Below are 20,089 nucleotides of genomic sequence, written 5' to 3'. Positions count from 1 at the left end.
GCGTGCTCCAGCGCGTACGTAGTGAATATATGTGCAGTCCCTTGAGCATAACTGCCATTTTTAAGGATCAATATGTATTGCACGCTTATGTGCTGAATTTTCTGCTTTTTTCAAAGACTCATCCCTTACCGTACCCAACTTCACTCATCAGATAAAATAGCGACCTAGCGGGACCCTCTATGCAGTGTAAATAGGGTCGATAAACCTATCTCAAATATCGACTCACGTGACTCGCGCGAATTGAGTTTGTTGACTGCTCAACGCGCCCTCGGAGTTTCAACACATCCCTCTCTCAAACCACTACCATCTCCAATCCATTTGTTTCCGCCAGTCACTCTGGTCGCTTCTGAGCATCGCAATCAGCACAGACAGCAAGAACAACACTTACTGCACTTACTGCAATTGCTCGCAATATGTCTGCAAAGAAATCCACTGCAACGAAATCGGCTGCTAAGAAGAGCAGAGCCTCTCCCACCCACCCATCTTGGGTAGATATGATCAAGGTCAGTCAGTCAATATTCCAGCGTTCTCAACTCCTTCCTATACCTCTCGTTCGTCCGATTTCGAGCATCACAGAAAGGGTGAGGCATCCGCACCCAGGGGGTACTATAAAAGGCAGGCCCCAGGGGGAGGATATGCAACCGCGGGTGACATTCGTGTTTCGTCTCCCAACGACTTCAGGGACCTCGTGTCATGCAATTTCACATCGTGCAGCATGCTATAAGGCATAGAACAACTTTTCTAATATGATACATTACTAAATAGGAGTGCATTACTGCCAATCCTGACGACGCTCGCGCTGGCGTTTCCCGTCCCCAGATCAAGAAGTGAGTTTGGATATTCCAACTGGACCGAGGGGTGTTTATAATCTCATAGATTCGTCGAGGAAAAATACAACCTCACCATGGACAACGCTCAACTGAGTCATTTGAGCAAGGCTATCGCCACTGGCGCCGACAAGGGGACTTTTGTTCTCCCTAAGGGTAAGAAAATTATTGCGTAGGTCTCTCACAGTCCCGTGCTGATGACTACTGCATAGGACCTTCTGGTCGGGTGAAATTGCCTCCCAAGGCCTCAAGGACCACTGACACCTCAGCCTCCAAGGAGGTCCGTGCACCTACTGACTTGAACACGTGATGTGGTGATTGACATAGTGAGAATAGAACAAGCCCGCGAAGGCTGCACCCAAGACGGCTAAGACTGCCACTAAGGCACGTCCCGCCAAGACTGCCACTACGAAGGCTACAACCGCAAAGTCCAGTACGGCCAAGAAGCCAGCCGTGAAAGCGAAGGCCGCACCAATTGCCAAGGTCGCCGCCGCTAAGAAACCTGCCTCTCAAACTGCCGCCAAGTCTTCAGCAACGAAATCTGCAGCTTCCACTAAGGCAAAGGCAGTTCCTGCAAAAAAGACGATGGCAGGCAAGAAACCTGCCCCTGTTAAGAAGACGTCCTCAGCATCTAAGCGTGGTACCGCGAAGAAGGTCGGATCGCTGGTATTTTGTGCATTTCGCGAGCCGCTCACTTTCAATATTTCTAGGTTGTGACTGGAACGAGTGCGCCCGCTAAAGCGAAGGTTGCAGCCACCAAGAAGACTACCGCAAAGAAACCCGCAGCGAAAGCAACGGCCTCGACAACAAGCAAGAAGAAGGTATGCAAATAATTTAAATGCGCTGTGATTGTCGTGGCTTGACTTGTTCATCCAGGTCGCCAAGAAATAGGTGACTCCCCAGCTGTCATCGATGATATACTCGTTCTCCTGATCTCACGGTAAACTAAGGTGTAGAACCCAGTCTATGGTTACTCTACCTACTCCATGCACTTTTCCTCGCGCCTTTGATTGCACCTTTCTTATTTCTCGTATTTGATTTGTATTGTAATTTATTGGGTCCTACTACCTGCCACCCGCCTCTCGACTAGCAAATCATCAATTTTCGTGTATACTGGAGCCTGTTGTCACGACCATATCTTGATTCAAATCTATTGTGACGTTCCACAGCAAGCTAATATTCGACAAATGAGGGTCGTGGCATAGATCTAGGGGTGCGACGTGGAAGAGAGCATTCTCATTTGATCCGGTAAAGTGCATGGACCCACCTCGCATATGCCAGTAAAGACTCCGATTGTTACCAAATTGGTTGTTTCACGGTGGCACCTGCAACTGCAGCCACGGCGCGACTTCGAGGAGGGACATGTCCAGACAGCCAAGTAGCATACAATCGCCGTATTCTTACTCACACCAGCATCAGTTATCTCGCTCAGCTTATCCTACATTTCTCTCTTTACAAGAAACGATCAAGCTGCAATTGACATGGGCATCCAGGGGTATCCTTGAAGCCTTTCGGTGGGACGTCGTTGTGAAGACTGCTACAAGGTACCTTCCATCCACTCACTGTCTCTGTATTTTGCCATCCTATACACAATTCCTTGGAAACCTTACAGCGACCGTGAAATTCGCTCAAATATTCTCAAGTCATTACTACTCAATTCGTTGTCCTTGACCTCCATCTACGCGTTCGACTTACTTCTACAACCTCTCGTGCATAACCACCCAAGCTGGCTTCACCGCAATGTCGGATGGTTCTATCGCATCCTTTGGCAGTTCCCGGTCGTTGGAGTATCTTACTATCTTAATGTAAGTCTATAACCTGATCTTAAGCACTTACTTCAGCCAGAAATGAACCACAATAATTTGACCAACTTCTTCCATTCAGAGTTCCTGGTGCAATCTTATCGCAAAACGTTCCTTTGTCCTTCAGCACGGAAACCGTGCAGCACATCAGCAGCCAGTCACTTATCACGGTATGCTGACCATGCTCGCGACGTCTGCATACCGTGCTGTCATGATTCTTACTTCTGTCATCGTGTCGTTGGCATTGGAATCAATACCATTTGCCGGATCGTGGATCAGCTTTGCGTTTATGTGCTGGGTTAATGCGTCAGTGTATCAGCTGCTGGTTGATAAGAGGCACTTCTAACTTTCCTTCAGATATTATTGCTTCGAGTAAGTTACCATGGCCCAGGGATGGCCACTCTCACTGAAATACGAATACCATCAGGTTTGTCTGGGTGGCGCGTAATTCATCCTTGGCCCAAAGAGTGCGTCACCTAGAAGAACGATGGGCATACTACCTCGCATTTGGTTTTCCATCCGCTGTGATCTGCACGTGCGGAAGTGGACTGGCGAATGCCGCATTTTTCGCACTCATGTTCCCCGCTGTATGTCTCATTCGTTCCTTCCTATAGTTCTGCTGCTGATTTTTACCGATGTCCAGTTCATCATCATGGCCATGCATGCACGGCCCGTTCCACAGGATCCTTACAATCCTGCACCCTCCACGGAGTCTACGAACACCGTACGGTTTCCCTCGCCACTCGTTCCGATTAGGATGCCAGTCTTTACAATCGTCATTTGGCTGAATAATCTCATCGTCAGAGTGCTAAGTGTCGGTGGCAGCGCTGGTGTTCGACACCGGAGAACGACAAGCGACACTACCGAACGAGCAGAAGAAGGGACAGGTGTTGAATTAAAGAACATCGGTCGTACAGCGAGAGGGCCTTCACTCGTTGTTCAAGCGAGGAGTCTTGGAGACAGACTACCGAGTAATGGAAAGGCACCTATTGCTGGAAGGCGCAAGAAGGACTGACGGATCCTTATGGCATCATGGTCATGATCTTACAGGCAACTTCAACTCATGCCATTAGTTAACATCGTACACAACTTTCACGATCCTATGTTTCTATAGAATCTATACCCATTTCATAATGATAATGAAACCAGCGGACATTAGCTGGGGTGAAAGTAATGCGGTTTTGAAGTTTTGACATGAGGCACAGTCGCTTCTATATGCTATTCAGGTTTCATCCAAATCCTGCCCATTCGACAGATAAATATGATACAACTCGTGTTTCATCATTCCATTCACACAGCAAATGCGCCTTCTTTGTCCCGGTGCCCAGACGGCCATGCGCGACAATTTCCATTGGGCGGAGAGCGGCATTAGGAGCCTCGATGACCGATGCGACGAAGTGCGAATGATAACGGAGGGGGTCGCCTGATAAGACGAATAGCGCAGGTCAGCACATATTTCAAATATACTGCTGATTAACGAAGATAAACACGCTTTCGAGGACAGGCGTGGGTGGCGGAGCGGGAAGATATCTTCAAATAGAAAGGAGAACATACCAGGATAGACTAGGTACTCGCCACCAAATTTGATCCCCCCTCCCATGTAATATCCTTTCTCCCACAAGTCGCGAAAGACGCCGCAGCGTGCGCGCTCTTGTAGGGTCGAGGGATAGAGCCATATACCAGCTTCGCGTGCGACAGTTAAGGACGCGTTGGAGTGCGGCACGTACCATTCCAACTTGGATGAGGACGCAGGAATGTTGACGGTGTAAGATCCAGAGGGCATTACAATAGCGCTGTCTGGGCCTTCTCCGATGACAGCCTGTGAGGGATTTTCAGATGTGGGATGAGGAAATGGGTTATTTTCTGCAGGAACGCTGGGAGTGGCATTGGCCTTCGCACGTGTGCGACGCTCTTCTCGTTCTTTGCGCTTGCGCTTTGCATTTTCAGACATGGCACGGTCAGGGTTAGAAGCTTCGATGGACCCTTTCTCTTCAGTTAGAGCTATTTGTTGCCTTGCATCGTTGAGGCGTGCTTCTTTCCATAGTTTCAGGGCTGATTCAGACGGGGTGCGATGGGCGCTGGGGTCGTCTACTAACGCGGCAATTCCTAGACACATGATCGCCGCTGGTGAATGGGGTGCATAAATTTAAAGACGACTGACCATTTTCGACGAGAAGGACAGCCTCCTCCGGCATCAGCTGAAGAGGTAATCCCAAGAATATATTCTGCGAGGACAGGTGCGGAAGAGTCCCAGTGAGGATGCCACATATATGATGATGTGATCGTAGGATGTTGATATCTGCTCCAAGATTAGAAGCGTCAACATCAGATTACGATAGTGACCTACCGTCAACATCCCACACGTAGGCTTTGAAATTTGAGACTCGAAGCAATATAGGTTGGGTCATACCTGCGATTCCGGCTAGTTGCACTACCCGGGGTGATTTGAGAATTGAAGGACAAGATTCAATCCATAAAGCTGCTTTCATAAGTCACAACGTAACCCCGACCACATGACACCCAACGCGGAATGCGCCCGGGGTCGTAGCATAAGTCAAAGATGTATTTAGTCATGATCTGTTTCTACAGCCTGATACCCCTTCGTTTCAAACTATCGAATAGAACAATCGGTCGAAAGGTGAGGATAGATCTAGATAGATATGGCCGCCAATGTCCAAGATGTCGTCATGCTCGTTGGTGATTCCCTCACTCAGCAAGGATGGGAGAAAGGAGGTTTCGCGCAGTTACTTGCAGGTACGCATCATGATATCACAAACATTTTGTACGAACTATAATCTGAGGCTGCGACGTATAGAGGCATACGTTCGGAAGCTCGATGTTATCAATCGTGGCTTCGGAGGTTATCAAACGGACTGGGCAATTCCAGTTTGCGAGCAGGTGAAATACAACGTTGCTATTTTATAAACTGTGCTGAACGTATTCGTATCGTAGATCTTTGCCAAACAGGATGAGCAACATCACGTTCCGCAGGTCAAGCTACTCACGATTTGGTATGGCGCCAACGACGCTGCACCTGCTCCCAGCCCACAGCACGTCCCGATAGACAGATACAAAACAAATTTAAGCCATATCATTCAAATGGTGAAATCGCCGACTTCAGCATACTATTCCCCTGAGACTCGTATAATTTTGATTACCCCGCCGCCGGTAAATACGAAGCAATGGGACATACCTGATAGTCCACGCGTATTCGAGACTACGAGGGCATACGCGGGGGCTGTCAAGGAAGTGGGTGAGAAAGAGAATGTGCCCGTCGCCGATGTTTGGACAAAGATATTCGATGCCGCTGGTCGAAGTGAAGAGGCATGCGAAAAATATCTGAACGATGGGCTACATCTAACCAGTGATGGTTACAACGTATGCGCAAACTTGAATTCTAACCCGTCAGGCTTGCTAACTTTCAAGATTAAAGATCGTCTTCCAGGCCATCATGGACATTGTAGAGCGCGTGTATCCCGAATTAGACCCTACTTGGGAAGCACATGGGAGGATGCAAACTGTGTTTGTACCGTGCGTCCTCATTCAAATTATTTTTGCTGCAGGACACTGATGCATTTTATGTGCAGCTGGGACCAAGTGGACGTACAGAATCCAAGACCATCTCTGATGAAACGGAAAGCGTAACTTTAGTCTTGAATATTGAATGACTAGACGTGAACGTATGGTTAACTTCTCTCAGAGTTGTGATATATTAGATCATATTCGTGCATGTAACAAGTATATGAGAGGGAGGACTGGGAGCTGTGTGGGTGACCTGACAACTTGGATGTTCAACGTTGCAACATCGACTCTGTATTCCTTTTTCTCGTTGTCATCACGGACTCTATAGCAAGTATCCCCGACTCCCACGGAGATAAGGGTTTTGCCATACAGCTTCGTCGTACATTAAATAAACAAGCATGTTAAATTCTAAGTCACTGCAAAAGCAAAGTCGAAATCCTCTCATCAAACTCAAGCACGGCTGCATTATCGCGAAAACTGCCGTCGTCAGCTTTGTCGCGAATGGCCTCAGATTCTGTCTTCGCAATTGAAGCGATGCTCAAGGACGAGACTTCTTCGAAAAAACTGGTTATGTTCACCCGCTGAAAGTGTTTTGTGTTCTGAATCTTCTGATCGTCCAGTTACATCTCTGGATGATTTCGACTCGTTTCTTTTGCGCAGACCTGACATACAAGCTTGACTCGGATGATCGGAATATGTCAAGACTGCCCTTCCTCAGCGCTCAGCTTGCATTTGCAGATTCGAATGGTTCGCTTTGTGATTTGATGCTCAATCTACCCGGAGTAAGAGGATCGATGGCGAGATCCAGTTGCTCCGAGTCTTATACAGTGTCTGTTACAAAAAGCTTGAGAGGGGGAAACGACTGGCTCTCAGCCTCGCGAACCGCACTTCTTTAGGAGACATGCCTGATGAAACGGTTTATCTGTACGGTACTTGTATAACACCAATCGATTCACATTATGAGTCTTTATGATTCGAAAAAGCGACCGTAGCGGGCTCTGCCGCGAGCGGCCTTTCGCGTTATTTTCCTGATGCAAGGCGGAATGCCGTACGGCGTACAAAGATCAGCGTTTATATGATCGTTATGATCTGTTTTCTCCAGCCTGATATCCCTTCAATTCAAACTACCAATTAGAGCAATCGAGTGAGCAACACAGGTAAGTGTCTACTGTCTTCGAATATCTATCGAACACTGATCAGTTGGTGGAAAGTCGAGGATAGATTTAGATAGGTATGGTCGCCAATGTACAAGATGTCGTCATGCTCGTCGGTGACTCCCTCACTCAACGTGGATGGGGGCAAGGATGCTTCGCGCAGTTACTTGCAGGTACGCATCATGATATCACAAACATTTTGTACGAACTATAATCTGAGGCTGCGACCTATAGAAGCCTACGTTCGGAAGCTCGATGTTATCAATCGTGGCCTCGGGGGTTATCAAACGGACTGGGCAATTCCAGTTTGCGAGCAGGTGAAATACAACGTTGCTATTTTATAAACTGTGCTGAACGTATTCGTATCGTAGATCTTTGCCAAACAGGATGAGCAACATCACGTTCCGCAGGTCAAGCTACTCACGATCTGGTACGGCGCCAACGACGCTGCACCTGCTCCCAGCCCACAGCACGTCCCGATAGACAGATACAAAACAAATTTAAGCCATATCATTCAAATGGTGAAATCACCGACTTCAGCATACTATTCCCCTGAGACTCGTATAATCTTGATTACCCCGCCGCCGGTAAATACGAAGCAATGGGACAGGCCTGACAGTCCACGTGTATTCGAGACTACGAGGGCATACGCGGGGGCTGTCAAGGAAGTGGGCGAGAAAGAGAATGTGCCCGTCGCCGATATCTGGACAAAGATATTCGATGCCGCTGGTCGAAGTGAAGAGGCATGCGAAAAATACCTGAACGACGGGCTACATCTAACCAGTGATGGTTACAACGTATGCGCAAACTTGAATTCTAACCCGTCAGGCTTGCTAACTTTCAAGATTAAAGATCGTCTTCCAGGCCATCATGGACATTGTAGAGCGCGTGTATCCCGAATTAGACCCTACTTGGGAAGCACATGGGAGGATGCAAACTGTGTTTGTACCGTGCGTCCTCATTTAATTTATTTTTGCCGCAGGACACTAATGCATTTATGTGCAGCTGGGACCAAGTGGACGTACAGAATCCAAGACCATCTCTGATGAAACGGAAAGCGCAACTTGAGTCCTGAATATCGAATGGTCATGAACGTGACCGTATGGTTAACTTCTCTTAGATTGTGACATATTAGATGGTGTTCATGCATGTAGCGAGATGAGAGGGGGACTGGGGACTGTGTGTGACCTGACAAGGATGTTGCTGACTTTCATATCGGCCACGCAATCCTGACCACATGATTAGTTTGCGAGATGCTGCTTCGAATTCATAGATTACTGTTGAGAGGGATTAGCAACTGCTCCTACATACGTACCCACATACCTATGCAAAATTCTCGTTTCAAATAATAGTGATCTGCCATCGAACAGCACAACTGAGTTCGAACTTCTGTCATTGAAATCCTATCCTGATCGATCGGTCATAGAACAAGGAAATATATGGCCGCCAATCTACAAGATGTTATTATGCTCATCAGTGACTCCCTCACTCAACTTGGATGGGAACAAGGAAGCTTCGGCTGTTACTTGCGGGTGTGTAGACAACATACATTTTGGGAACTAGAATCTGAGACCACGCCATCTAGAGAGATGCGCTCGGAAAACTGATGTCATCAACCGCGGCCTTGCAGGTTATCAAATGGATTGGGCAATTCCGGTATGCGAGCAAGTCAAAGACATGCCTTTGTTGGGGACGAAGATAGATGCTCAATAGATTTGTAACAGATCTTTGCCAAGCAGCATGAGCAGCATCAAATCCCAAAGGTCAAGCTACTCACAATTTGATATAGCGCCAACGACGCTACGCCAGCTCCCAATACACGACACCGTCCCGAGAGACAGATACAAAGCAAACTTGAGCCATCTTGTTCAGATGGTAAAATTGCCGACATCAGCTTACTACTCCCCTGAGACCCGTATAATCTTGATTACCCCGTCACCAATGAATACGAAGCAACGAGGTAAGCCTAAGTCAACGTGCTTGAGACTACGAGTTCATACGCGGAGGTTGTCAGGAAGTAGGTGAGAGAGTGGCAATGTGCCCGTCGGACATCTGGACGCAGATGTTTGATGGCGTCGGTCGAAGCGGGGAGTGATGCAAAAGATATTTGATTGATGGGCTGCATCTTAACAGCAATGGTTGCAACGTACACACAACCTTGCCATGAATTCTGAGGGTCTGTCAAGTTTGCTCACTTTCGCCAAAGATTGTCTTCAAGGCTATCGTCGACATTATAGAGTGGGTGTATCCTGAATTGAATCATTCTACTGAATCATCATACATATAGTGTGAAGATGCAAAATGTGTTCATACCGTGCGTCCTCGGACGCTAACACTCATCGCTGATGCGTTTGTGTGCAGTTGGGACCAAGTACTAGTACGTTTACAGAATCCAAGACCGTCTCTAATATTAGTGAAACAGAAGGCAGGGAGGTGAACGTTCTATGACTTGTATGCATTATTATGTATAAATTATAATTTCGTAACTTTTCACTTGCAGAACCTGGCCTGATCAAGAAACAAAAGACAAAATGCACGTGACGAATATCAACTTACGCCAAAGAGAGGGCAAACAATAGTAGTTCTTTTTGCCCAGTCTTCTGCATCAGCACATACCACTGGGGCGAAATAGTGCGTAGCACCGAATCAGCTACGGAGGCAGGACACCTCATACCCCCAGCACGCGATATTCTTGCTTCTTGCCTAGTTATAACGCTTAATTGAGCGTGTCGCTGACCGTTTTAGGACAGGATCCAAATTTGTTGGACCTACAGTTGTCCGCATCAAAATTTACGTTTTCTGTTCTGTTCAAGTCCGTTGCACTGTGAGCAATACTCTGGCTGAAGCCAAGCTGTTGGTTAAGTCATTTAGCAACGATAACTCATTCTTATTCTGTACGCACTACCTAGGCGCGGCCTCCTCCGTTAATACTATCATTAGGTTCAAGGTGAGCTATACTTCATCTTTGGATGACCAACGCGCCGGCATGAACAAACCACGAGGAAATTCATTTACGCGAAACTCCCAGTGGTTCAGCTTACATGGCCGAGTGGACGTTGCTCATTTTCTGTTGATGTTTTTCTTTGTTCAGCTCTTTTCGTACTCTAAGTCACATTAGATCGCTGACTTTGTCGTTGACAGCCACTACTTTCGGTAAATCCGCTGGCCACAATCCGTTTCTTTGGGCCACATCTTCGTGCGGTACGTGTTTCTTCTCATAATAAAACGTTTGTGGACCGTGGACGTTGTCCATTGATTATTTCCTCTCTCCTTGGACACTCCCTTCCCTCGTAACATCTTGTGCTCGACCTCTCCAACCACTATCTGGCACTCAAACACTGTTTATTGGCTCGATTATTTGACTTGTTCTTGTTTCACATTAACCTCACACGAACCATGTCTGATTCATTCTTGAAACGACTCACAGATTATCATTCGAACAAGCTTCCAAAAAGAGCTCAATTGCAATCTTCTACTACGGTTTCTCGCGACATGACCTTCTTCTCCACCCTTTCTTCGGCTTCGGCTTCGATGCAATACCTACACGCACCACCTGCTCCCTCTCGCAAGCGCAGCCAGATGCTCAATCCTAAACATGATGATATTGATGATTTCTTGTCTTCTGACCTTGAGCTGTCGTTTGCTTCTACCATGTCTCTCAACTCGCCTCCACGTGACACAATGACGCTTGCGCAAGATCACGATGTCCCAATGGATATCTCGCCTGCGTACCGCCCCGTTCAGAAGGAGAACGAGAAGACGAACAAGCCTACCACGCGCCCCCGTGCATCCACCAGTGCCGCTCGCATTTTTGGTCAGGACATGAGCAACAGCAATTTCTCCAACGACTCCGTCAGCACAAAAACTGGTTCCCAAGCGAACTCCAAACGAACCCAGCGCAGTGCGCTTCCTGTAGGGTGGATGGCCGCCGCTAAGCCTTTGAGAACCTCTCAGACAATGGACGGAAACATGTTTGCTTCGGTGAGTGATCCTTTCAGTTTAGACCAGCAGGCTTGTTGCTTATATGACTGTACGGGCAGCCGCCAGATGTATCTATTTCTTTAGCGGCTGATGATGCCATGGATGTGGATCCTGCCCCCGATGTTTCTGCGCAGGACCTCCTGCCTTCTCCGCCGCTTTCTGCAGCACCCGCTGTGACTGAGTTTAACAATCTGTTTTATGGGGCTATGACCCAATCTTACTTAGACACCCCTGGAGGGCCGCAGCCAAAAAAGCGTCGTTCTTTATCTCCGGAGACTATTTCGCGGGTTGATCATGAAGCTTCGTCATCGCCTGCTCCTTCGTCGCCTTCGCAGCACAAGTTGGATCGCATGGCTACCTTCGCCAAACCTGTACTCCAGGGCCTTGGAGTCCCCCCTAACGCAGGCAAACGAGCCCGGCGCATTGTCTTCTCAGCCTTGGTACAACCCGGTGTTCCTTCGCTACAATCGGCATACCCCACGCTTGACTCAGATGCTTCGCCAGAGAAGCAGTCAGCACTCGAATTACCACCTTCACGACGCGCCTTTTCTATGGTGCCATCCACTGTCCTCGAACACTTCTCTGATGAGGGTTCTTCTTTCGACGACCCTGACATGTCCTCTCCCGCCCAGGCATACGCCAAGCGACAGCAGGTCAAAGCCATCCGCAGACGTGACGGAACGGAGGATTTCAGACCTCTGACCGGCGCGACTGCTATGGTCCAGCGTGATATGTTTGAGAGTCCCTCAGCAAAATTCATGGCTGCAGGATTGCCAGGATTTGGGGATAACGAGACATTGGGCAAAATCTTACCATGTCACCGCGTGCGCGAGGATGGCTTGATGAGGGTCGTACCGAAAACTGTGAGTGCCTTTATCTGTGACCTTGGCGATAACGCTTAACATTTCGTTTCCATTTAGTTGGATAACCTTCTTGACGGTGTCTATAATTCCCGCATCGCGAGTTTCCACGTTATCGACTGCCGTTTTGACTATGAGTACAATGGTGGACATATTCCCGGCGCCGTCAACATCAACACCACTTCTGGCGTGGAAGAATTCTTACTTGGCGTGCAGAAGCCTAAACCATCTGTTAGTGGCGACTCTCAGAAAAAGACTATCCTGGTTTTCCACTGTGAATTCAGTGCAAAGAGAGCTCCAACATTGTAAGTCGAAAATACCTCACCATTTTCCCTCCTGACACTAATTTTGCAATGCCCTTTAGTGCTAAACACCTCCGTGCCAAAGACCGTGCGATGAATAACCACGTATATCCAAAGATTCACTATCCGGAGGTTTACATCTTAGAAGGCGGGTACTGTGAATATTACAAACAGTGTGCTTCTCGCTGTCGTCCTCGGGGCTACGTCACGATGGACGACCCCAACTTTGCACTTTCCCGCAAAGAGGACTTGGACCAGTTCCGCAAGGGCAAATTTGGACGCACCAAGTCATACGCTTACGGCGACCTAGCTTCGAAGGTCACTAGCATGACCCAACATCCACCCAAGAGGAATACAGCGCCTGCTGGTGCTCCTCAGCTATTTGCTGCCGCAAACGCCGCTCGTACACGCCGTCATGGTCTCTCGACTGTGACTGAGATCGGTAATATCACCCAGACAGACGACGAGGAGACCGACATCGGTGACAGCCCCTGCCCCCCTCCCAATAAAGGTACCATGCTGTTATCAAAGGCGAAAAGATTGGGTCGCGTCGGTATGACCCGTTCTGAAACTTTTGACGCGACTCGCATGGCTGCGCATTAATTTTAACCCGACTTCTCCGCCACTGCTCTATTTTCTGCACGTTCAAAGTACCGTTCAAATTTCGCGATCAGCTTGATCTCTCCCTAATCAAGATCAATCTTTCTCTACCCCCACGCCTGTCGAACGCCTGGACCCCATTGCGCTTCCCCATTTCATTCAAATATTCTCTCCAACAATCTCACAAACAACCATTTGTCACGTCATGTTACCGCACGCTGATCTCCACGCTCGTTATGCTCTATGCTGCTCAGGCCTGTGAGGTATATTCCCGAACTCACGGTGAAGCCTTCCGCGATACGTCCCGCCAAGCATCTTTTTCATCGTCATACAAAGTCCCTCTACCAACCATCTGGTGCATTGGACACTCCATTTGTTTGAATATTGCATCAGTCATGTCCTATCTTCCGGTCGTGGCTGCTCGACTCTCCTACAACTGTTTCTATGTGCCATAGACAATTTTCGCTGCATCTCTTATATATGTCCAACATCTCTTTCTTCTCAGTTTGATTCTTTATTTGCCTCGCATCTAAGACTATCGATAGCTATTTATGTCCTTTGTGGTCTCGTCCGTTTCCTTTCGCCTTCTCAGTATTTATCCGCTAGGATCCATCCCTTGGCATCTTTCAATCATCAAATGTTAAACATTTATTCACCCTTACATCCCAGCTACCGAGTACAACGTGAGCTTCGATCATGTTCCTACTGGACATGATTATCGGTTGACAGTTGGCTTGTGATAGCATGCGGATATCCGTTTCACTTTTTGTTCAAAATCTTCCATTCATATTCGTTGACAATATTTTTCGTTATGGACATGTTGTTGCATCGCTTCGCACCAGTGGAGGAAGCTATTACAGAAATTATTATGCCTGGTGTAACACGAGCCAACGTGCTTGGCTGATCGCCGGTAATGTGTGACTGAGGTTCTCTGTCCAACACGCACCAACGTCGGGGCAGCTATTTCCCAGCGAAATCATAATTATTCATGTCGCCAGAAGCACATCTGACTCGGACATGCTGATGAATGTTGGAGCTGCAGGGGGGCTCGCCCGCTATACCTTTCAAACGGTAAACGTCGGTCAAGTTAACACCCGCGGTGATATTTAAGATGCGCTTGCACAAAACACAGAGCTTTTCGCCGCAAGCTTTACTCAGCTTCCACTTGAAGCGCAGTTCGAACGACGTGAACCATAGGAGGCAATATTGCGTAAGCAGACTGCAGCGGCACAAATGTCACCAACTGTCCTTGAATTGGAAGATCATCTAGACGCAAGATGTTCCAACGCGATCCTCGAGCTGGCGCGTTTCTTGGTGGTGACCGTGTGTCAGGGCAAGATATACGGGATCAGAATGGTACGTGGTTTGTTGGCCATTAGTCTTCAGCTCAAATGGTGCGTCGGATCAGTGACCGCGGCCTTGGCCATCGCAAACATCGTCAAAAGCTCTTTGGGTCCACTCGGGCTCGATAAAATGCTCGTTGACAACATCGGAGTGGGCATTTTTTGCTTCAGGTTCAAGCATTTCTTTCTTACTTTCATTAGGAAGTGACCATCTCGAATGATGGTGCAACTATTCTGTCTCTTCTGTCTGTGGAACATCCAGCTGGAAAGATTTTCGTCGATCTCGCACAAAAGCAGGACAAGGAGGTCGGAGATGGTACAACCTCTGTGGTCATCATTGCATCTGAGCTTCTTCGACGCGCGAACGAGCTCGTAAAAGCGAAAATACATCCGACCACGATCATCACAGGCTACAGACTTGCTTGCAGAGAGGCTGTCAAGTTCATGCAGGATCAACTCAGCATCAAAGTCGATTCTCTCGGTCGTGATGCACTTGTAAATGCTGCCAAGACTAGCATGTCTAGCAAGATCATTGGAAAGTAAGTTGTTTGGAAACTTTTGGCAATGCCTCCCCCTCAAATCCCTTTGAAGTGACGATGATCTATTTGCCCCTATGGCTGTGGACGCCATGCTTGCTGTCAAGACTATTAACTTACGCGGTGACATCAAATATCCAGTCAAGGCTGTTAACGTGCTCAAGGCTCACGGCAAAAGTGCTAGAGAATCCCTGTACGTCCAAGGTTATGCACTGAACTGCACGGTTGCTAGTCAAGGTCCACATACATTTTTTCTTGCGTGAATTATTCACTGAACTAGGATATCTAGCAATGAAAAAAACGCGTAACCAATGCAAAAATTGCTTGTTTGGACATCAATCTCCAGAAAGCCCGCATGCAGCTGGGTGTGCAGATCCTAGTCGAAGATCCAAATCAACTAGAGGAGATCAGGAAGCGGTTGGTTTCAAAGTAATTGTTCATTTGGTCCTTTTTGAATGCGCTTTTGCAGTGAAGCAGAAATCACGCTAGAACGAATTCGCAAAATTTTGGCATCAGGAGCCAACGTTGTTTTGACCACAAAGGGCATTGACGACTTGTGTCTAAAAGAGTTTGTTGAAGCTGGCGCGATGGCAGTTAGAAGGTGCAGAAAGGAGGACCTCCGACGCATCGCAAAGGCAACAGGTGGTACGCTCATCTCAAGTCTCGCGAACTTGGAAGGTGAGGAGACATATGAGGCCAGCTACCTCGGTTCAGCGGACGAAGTTGTCCAGGAGCGCATCTCTGATGACGAATTGATCCTCATCAAGGGCACCAAGGTGGTCAACTCTGCATCTATTGTTCTGCGTGGAGCGAATGACTACATGCTAGATGAGATGGAGAGAGCGTTGCATGACACACTTTCCATCATTAAGCGTACTTTAGAGAGCGGAGCTGTTGTTCCTGGAGGTGGTGCGGTTGAATCTGCCCTCAGCATTTACTTGGAAAACTTTGCGACAACCTTAGTGAGTCTCATATTTATCGGCATTCCCCTCGTCGATTTTATGATTACACATTAGGGATCGCGAGAACAGCTGGCGATCGCCGAATTCGCTGCAGCTCTGCTTTCAATTCCAAAGCAGCTTGCCGTCAACGCTGCAAAGGATTCCACTGATCTTGTCGCCAAACTGCGTGCTTACCATCACGCCGCGCAGAACGCGCCTGCGGGTGATCCGAAAAAAGTGCTACTTCGGTATGGCCTAGACCTTATGAACGGAGATGTCCGTGACAATGTTGTGGCTGGTGTGCTGGAACCAACGATGAGTAAAGTCCGGAGTTTGAAGTCGGCGTATGAGGCTGCCATTTCGCTTTTGCGGATTGATGACGCTATTCAGTGCGTACCGGGTAAGTGATTGCCACCCCACCCGGAAGTCTGTCTCACTGATCCTAACAGAGCCAAAGCCGGAAGCAGACTCACATGGCCATTAAATAAAGACAGCCTTGCGTTGACAGTCTTACGTGTAATTCATACGCCTATAATGCTTACTTACATTGAAAAGTATGCAATTGTCTTTGGGAATGATCGGAAATGCATGTAATAAACATCTACGCGATTGTCACGTGATTCTTCCACGCGCGGTTTGTTTGTGGGGTCTCGCGTTGCACTGCTTAACCTTCTCCTCACCGCGCTGCATTTGCAAAGCCATCTTAAATTTCAAGTACTGTCTTCTTGGACAGAACGCTAGCCTGCGGGGGACTGGATTTAATCATATTTCTCCCTGACTTATATTCTCATGCTTTAGGCTTGTGCTAATGCCACTGGAAGATTCGAAAGCCGTTACCAGGCTTGCATTTCTCCCACAGATCAGACAGCGTTTCCAGACCCTCATATGGACTTGTCTCGATTTCGACCTCGTCAGATCTGCAGCTTTCTATGCGGAACTTTACCTTGTCATGGACGAGAACAACCACGATGCGCGTCATCTTCATGCCACAGCACTTCTTCGATCCGGTCAGCCACATTCAGGGCTACAATTAGTCGCTGGTGTTCAACAGTCGAGATGCAGTGGATGTTTAGAGATCAAGGGAAAGTGTTGTGCTGCTCTCGGTCGGCATAGGCTAGCACACGAAGCTTTTGACGCTAGTTTACAGGATCCCACCTATACCCCGACGGGTGCGCATTCCATTCCATATTGCCGTACACTCATTGACCTTCTCTGCAGCTTCCATGGGCCCTCGAACCTCGTGCGCATTTCCGGAGGAAGCTGCAACGCGATGTCGATCTGGAACGATGGCAATGAAAGGCAATCTTCCTGAGCAGGCTACTCGTAGTTTCCGACAAGCTCTCGCACTCAACCCCATGTTGTGGGAAGCATTTGAGGGCTTGTGCTCCCTTGGTGACCATCTTGAGCTTATTGTCCCATCCTGCAACTAACTTAGTTGACTTCCATGCTTAGGTACGGCTCCTGATGTAGACGAGATCTTTCCAATGCGTCCCGCCCCAGTGAAACAGGGTCCACCAGAAGAGCCCCCACCACCCAAGGTCCTTTCTGGCCCGACTGCTACTGGAGTTGGATTTTTCACGCCTGACATCACCACCAATACCACTCTATTTCGTGGCCGCAAGAACTTCCCTCAAGCTTTCCGAATGGATCCTCCACTAGATCCACACGACTCCATGTAAAGCGGCTACGACCCTCTCATGATGCAATGTGTCTGACATGATCTTCTTCATCATTTTTAGCGCTACTAACGAACCGTTTTTTCATACGGAGAACTCATTTCTTCACCCTCCACCCCGTAATTCTAAATTCGAGCCAGCAGGGCCTGGCCCGTCTCAGCCCGCCGCTCGACCACTATCTTCGGCGGATGAGACTGGTCCCGTGCAGAAGAGACTTCGATCTACGATTCGACACAAGAGCACGGAGACTGTCGCATCCAAGCCATCCAAGCTGACTATGGACGAAACCTCGAAAAAGGCACGCGCACGCCCGGCCCTAAAATTTGCTAATATCTTCTCATCACCGGGTCGTCGTTCTCAGCCCGTCATATCATCCAGGCCAGTTGCTGGTGGAGGAATTACCAAGAACGAGAGAGGGAATGCTGCTGTTGCGCCGCGGCGAAGCACGCGGCTCTTAAGCGGCACAACTAGCAAGCCTCTCAAGGTTAGTGGGTGAATTTCAAACCTGTTTACCTGATTGTATTTTGGTCTAATATCAATCACTGACTTATTTCTTGAAGCATCCACCTCCACGAGATCGTCGCCGACAGTTGACTACCTCGCGATCGCGATCAATAGACTCGGATGGTGAGGATGATGCCAATCTGCACGGAGAGGTTGCGTCCTCGACCTCGCCAACTTCGAATGCTCAGTCACCTCCCTCTGAGACATCTCCTGCGCCAAGCAATTGGACTGCGGCGCATGAACTTGCTGCTCAAGAGGCGTACGATTCAGAGATGGCAGACCAATACATCTATGATCTACTCCGGCGATTTGCACGTGCTACTCGAGCTTTATCCAAATATGATTGTTATTCCTGTCTTATGGAACTCGACCAGATACCACTTGCACACCAGCAATCATCGTGGGTATTGGCGATGGTGGGCCGAGCCCATTATGAACGACTCGAGTACGCGTCAGTACGTAATTATCATTGGCATCACCACATACTCCTTTCCGTTTACGTTATTTTTATTGTAGGCAGAACGAGCGTTCAGGGCAGCTCGAGCTCTGGAGCCTTATCGGTTGGGCGATATGGAGGTTTATTCAACTCTTCTATGGCACCTTCAGCAGAACGTGCAGCTTTCATATCTCGCGCAAGAACTTATGAACATAAACCCACGTTCTCCGCAGGCGTGGATCGCAGTTGGCAATCTATTTTCCTTACAGAAAGAACGGTCCCAGGCACTTACGTGTTTTCGACGAGCTGCTGAAATGGATCCGACCTGTGCTTACGCGTACACCCTTAGCGGACATGAGTCTATTGATGAAGACCTGGATAAAGCTATCGGGTTCTTTCAGACTGCCCTCCGCGCAGATCCGCGACACTACAATGCTTGGTTAGGTTCATGTGACAAATTAAGTGGCTTCTCATACTGATTGACTTCGCCGCAGGTATGGTCTCGGCACCTGCTATTTGCGGATGAGCAAAATACGCCTTGCTGAGTATCACTATCGCAAGGCGGTTGAAATTCATCCAAATAACGCAGTTTTACTAGGTTGTGTGGGCATGGTGTGTCGCTTGTGTGATATGACTTTCCTGACTCTAATTCACCCTTGCTGTGACTATCGGCTTCTCAGGCTGTCGAACGTCGGGGAGACAAGGTGGCTGCGCACTCATTATTTGATCAGGCAGTTCGCGTAGCACCAGACAATGCGCTCGTTCGTTATCGTCGAGCAAAAATCCTTATCTCCATGAAAAGATACGCTGTAAGTGAACACCTGGTTACCGAGCCATGATCGGGATGTTGACCTCCATTTTTTTTTACATAACTTTTCTCCCACACACGCAGGAAGCGCTGGAAGATCTACTTCAGCTTCGTGACTCATCTCCCGAGGAGTCAAATGTAGTGTTTCAGATTGCGAAAGTGTATCGATTGACGGGCGATGAGGTAAAATCGGCGCACTGGCTCGCCATAGCACGCGATACATCCCCAAAGAGCGTCAACAAACTGAAGAAACTTATTGACACCGTTAAGGACGAAGAAGGCAGAGATGACCAGATGGATGAAGGTTGAGGGGACCGTATCTGTCGGAACGGCATTCATGTCGTATAGATAGCGAGTCGGTGCATATAACTTTTTTTTTATCATTTGCATGGTGGCGTTATCGCAAAGGTTGTTTGGACATGTTTGTTGTATCGCCGGCGGTCAGCCGGGTAAATGCTTCTTTCCGAAGTGTATCATTTTGAGTCATTGTCACGATTTCTCTATTTGAAAATTCCTATATAAGACCGTCTTCGCCCCCTGCCGTCCCCACTTCTTCCTCCCCGTCCATCATCATGTCTGCATAACAAGCTCTTCGTCTTTAAACAGAGTTCACCCTGATTCATCATTGCCGCGTCCCTTTAAAGAGCGTAGGCCCACCATTCTACTGAAGTATGGTTAACAAACTTGCCCGTAAATCCAACAACGGCACCATTTTGTTCGAACCCTTCATTGTCTATCGTATACACCGGTCAAACCAGTTTCAACCCTGGTAGAACAATTTTCGACTCGGGTATGTC

At 48.2% G+C, this 20,089-nt stretch overlaps 8 protein-coding genes across 8 annotated transcripts; 7 read left to right on the top strand and 1 right to left on the bottom strand.

The window, feature by feature from the left end:
- Window positions 1-220: 220 nt before the first annotated feature.
- Window positions 221-1,999, top strand: DFJ58DRAFT_752740 (uncharacterized protein). Its single transcript, XM_041387867.1, has 8 exons — window positions 221-503; window positions 766-827; window positions 877-983; window positions 1,040-1,107; window positions 1,164-1,481; window positions 1,538-1,648; window positions 1,704-1,718; window positions 1,778-1,999. The coding sequence occupies exons 1-7, from the start codon at window positions 414-416 to the stop codon at window positions 1,716-1,718; spliced, it is 771 nt and encodes a 256-aa protein (XP_041251274.1). The 5' UTR covers window positions 221-413; the 3' UTR covers window positions 1,778-1,999.
- A 145-nt stretch (window positions 2,000-2,144) lies between these two features.
- On the top strand, window positions 2,145-3,748 carry DFJ58DRAFT_7046 (etoposide-induced protein 2.4-domain-containing protein). The gene is made up of 6 exons (XM_041383679.1): window positions 2,145-2,371; window positions 2,440-2,632; window positions 2,712-2,935; window positions 2,987-3,001; window positions 3,057-3,216; window positions 3,273-3,748. Exons 1-6 carry the CDS (start codon window positions 2,190-2,192, stop codon window positions 3,642-3,644), a joined length of 1,146 nt encoding a protein of 381 aa, XP_041251273.1. The 5' UTR covers window positions 2,145-2,189; the 3' UTR covers window positions 3,645-3,748.
- A 110-nt stretch (window positions 3,749-3,858) lies between these two features.
- Window positions 3,859-5,037, bottom strand: DFJ58DRAFT_720569 (tRNA-intron endonuclease catalytic domain-like protein; the record flags this gene model as incomplete). The annotated part of the gene is made up of 4 exons (XM_041384720.1): window positions 3,859-4,052; window positions 4,184-4,735; window positions 4,791-4,928; window positions 4,977-5,037. The coding sequence occupies 4 exons, from the start codon at window positions 5,035-5,037 to the stop codon at window positions 3,859-3,861; spliced, it is 945 nt and encodes a 314-aa protein (XP_041251272.1).
- A 128-nt stretch (window positions 5,038-5,165) lies between these two features.
- Window positions 5,166-6,500, top strand: DFJ58DRAFT_752732 (SGNH hydrolase-type esterase domain-containing protein). Its single transcript, XM_041387866.1, has 5 exons — window positions 5,166-5,383; window positions 5,445-5,527; window positions 5,582-6,007; window positions 6,063-6,160; window positions 6,217-6,500. Exons 1-5 carry the CDS (start codon window positions 5,290-5,292, stop codon window positions 6,272-6,274), a joined length of 759 nt encoding a protein of 252 aa, XP_041251271.1. The 5' UTR covers window positions 5,166-5,289; the 3' UTR covers window positions 6,275-6,500.
- Window positions 6,501-7,244: 744 nt separating this feature from the next.
- Window positions 7,245-8,712, top strand: DFJ58DRAFT_7010 (SGNH hydrolase-type esterase domain-containing protein). Its single transcript, XM_041383586.1, has 6 exons — window positions 7,245-7,308; window positions 7,363-7,478; window positions 7,540-7,622; window positions 7,677-8,102; window positions 8,158-8,255; window positions 8,311-8,712. The coding sequence occupies exons 2-6, from the start codon at window positions 7,385-7,387 to the stop codon at window positions 8,378-8,380; spliced, it is 771 nt and encodes a 256-aa protein (XP_041251270.1). The 5' UTR covers window positions 7,245-7,308; window positions 7,363-7,384; the 3' UTR covers window positions 8,381-8,712.
- A 1,750-nt stretch (window positions 8,713-10,462) lies between these two features.
- On the top strand, window positions 10,463-13,168 carry DFJ58DRAFT_6977 (uncharacterized protein). The gene is made up of 4 exons (XM_041383506.1): window positions 10,463-11,286; window positions 11,346-12,149; window positions 12,207-12,451; window positions 12,511-13,168. The coding sequence occupies exons 1-4, from the start codon at window positions 10,702-10,704 to the stop codon at window positions 13,049-13,051; spliced, it is 2,175 nt and encodes a 724-aa protein (XP_041251269.1). The 5' UTR covers window positions 10,463-10,701; the 3' UTR covers window positions 13,052-13,168.
- A 1,157-nt stretch (window positions 13,169-14,325) lies between these two features.
- On the top strand, window positions 14,326-16,381 carry DFJ58DRAFT_851284 (chaperonin Cpn60/TCP-1 family; the record flags this gene model as incomplete). The annotated part of the gene is made up of 8 exons (XM_041393812.1): window positions 14,326-14,404; window positions 14,457-14,542; window positions 14,593-14,930; window positions 14,983-15,164; window positions 15,278-15,344; window positions 15,397-15,889; window positions 15,944-16,268; window positions 16,318-16,381. The coding sequence occupies 8 exons, from the start codon at window positions 14,326-14,328 to the stop codon at window positions 16,350-16,352; spliced, it is 1,605 nt and encodes a 534-aa protein (XP_041251268.1). The 3' UTR covers window positions 16,353-16,381.
- Window positions 16,382-16,537: 156 nt separating this feature from the next.
- On the top strand, window positions 16,538-19,752 carry DFJ58DRAFT_752720 (uncharacterized protein). The gene is made up of 9 exons (XM_041387865.1): window positions 16,538-17,037; window positions 17,087-17,260; window positions 17,321-17,543; window positions 17,608-18,028; window positions 18,105-18,503; window positions 18,565-18,923; window positions 18,979-19,096; window positions 19,165-19,293; window positions 19,377-19,752. The coding sequence occupies exons 1-9, from the start codon at window positions 16,677-16,679 to the stop codon at window positions 19,599-19,601; spliced, it is 2,409 nt and encodes an 802-aa protein (XP_041251267.1). The 5' UTR covers window positions 16,538-16,676; the 3' UTR covers window positions 19,602-19,752.
- The last annotated feature ends 337 nt before the right edge of the window (window positions 19,753-20,089 follow it).

This window comes from Suillus subalutaceus (genome assembly GCF_016647625.1).
Source record: "Suillus subalutaceus strain FC151 chromosome Unknown DFJ58scaffold_1, whole genome shotgun sequence".
NCBI classification, from domain to species: domain Eukaryota; kingdom Fungi; phylum Basidiomycota; class Agaricomycetes; order Boletales; family Suillaceae; genus Suillus; species Suillus subalutaceus.
Note: the sequence above shows the minus strand (reverse complement) of the source record. Positions and strands in the feature narration are given on the sequence as shown.

Excerpts from the sequence above, each read along its gene's own strand:
- DFJ58DRAFT_752740 (XM_041387867.1), top strand. The coding sequence starts at position 414 with ATGTCTGCAAAGAAATCCACTGCAACGAAATCGGCTGCTAAGAAGAGC. Across the intron at positions 504-765 it reads CTTGGGTAGATATGATCAAG|GAGTGCATTACTGCCAATCC; the intron begins GTCAGTCAGTCA and ends ATTACTAAATAG. Across the intron at positions 1,482-1,537 it reads AGCGTGGTACCGCGAAGAAG|GTTGTGACTGGAACGAGTGC; the intron begins GTCGGATCGCTG and ends CAATATTTCTAG.
- DFJ58DRAFT_7046 (XM_041383679.1), top strand. The coding sequence starts at position 2,190 with ATGTCCAGACAGCCAAGTAGCATACAATCGCCGTATTCTTACTCACAC. Across the intron at positions 2,372-2,439 it reads GTTGTGAAGACTGCTACAAG|CGACCGTGAAATTCGCTCAA; the intron begins GTACCTTCCATC and ends GAAACCTTACAG. Across the intron at positions 2,633-2,711 it reads GAGTATCTTACTATCTTAAT|AGTTCCTGGTGCAATCTTAT; the intron begins GTAAGTCTATAA and ends TCTTCCATTCAG.
- DFJ58DRAFT_752732 (XM_041387866.1), top strand. The coding sequence starts at position 5,290 with ATGGCCGCCAATGTCCAAGATGTCGTCATGCTCGTTGGTGATTCCCTC. Across the intron at positions 6,008-6,062 it reads TAACCAGTGATGGTTACAAC|ATCGTCTTCCAGGCCATCAT; the intron begins GTATGCGCAAAC and ends TCAAGATTAAAG. Across the intron at positions 6,161-6,216 it reads ATGCAAACTGTGTTTGTACC|CTGGGACCAAGTGGACGTAC; the intron begins GTGCGTCCTCAT and ends TTTTATGTGCAG.
- DFJ58DRAFT_7010 (XM_041383586.1), top strand. The coding sequence starts at position 7,385 with ATGGTCGCCAATGTACAAGATGTCGTCATGCTCGTCGGTGACTCCCTC. Across the intron at positions 7,623-7,676 it reads CAATTCCAGTTTGCGAGCAG|ATCTTTGCCAAACAGGATGA; the intron begins GTGAAATACAAC and ends TTCGTATCGTAG. Across the intron at positions 8,256-8,310 it reads ATGCAAACTGTGTTTGTACC|CTGGGACCAAGTGGACGTAC; the intron begins GTGCGTCCTCAT and ends ATTTATGTGCAG.
- DFJ58DRAFT_6977 (XM_041383506.1), top strand. The coding sequence starts at position 10,702 with ATGTCTGATTCATTCTTGAAACGACTCACAGATTATCATTCGAACAAG. Across the intron at positions 11,287-11,345 it reads ACGGAAACATGTTTGCTTCG|CCGCCAGATGTATCTATTTC; the intron begins GTGAGTGATCCT and ends CTGTACGGGCAG. Across the intron at positions 12,150-12,206 it reads TGAGGGTCGTACCGAAAACT|TTGGATAACCTTCTTGACGG; the intron begins GTGAGTGCCTTT and ends GTTTCCATTTAG.
- DFJ58DRAFT_752720 (XM_041387865.1), top strand. The coding sequence starts at position 16,677 with ATGCCACTGGAAGATTCGAAAGCCGTTACCAGGCTTGCATTTCTCCCA. Across the intron at positions 17,038-17,086 it reads TCCCACCTATACCCCGACGG|CTTCCATGGGCCCTCGAACC; the intron begins GTGCGCATTCCA and ends CCTTCTCTGCAG. Across the intron at positions 19,294-19,376 it reads TCTCCATGAAAAGATACGCT|GAAGCGCTGGAAGATCTACT; the intron begins GTAAGTGAACAC and ends CCACACACGCAG.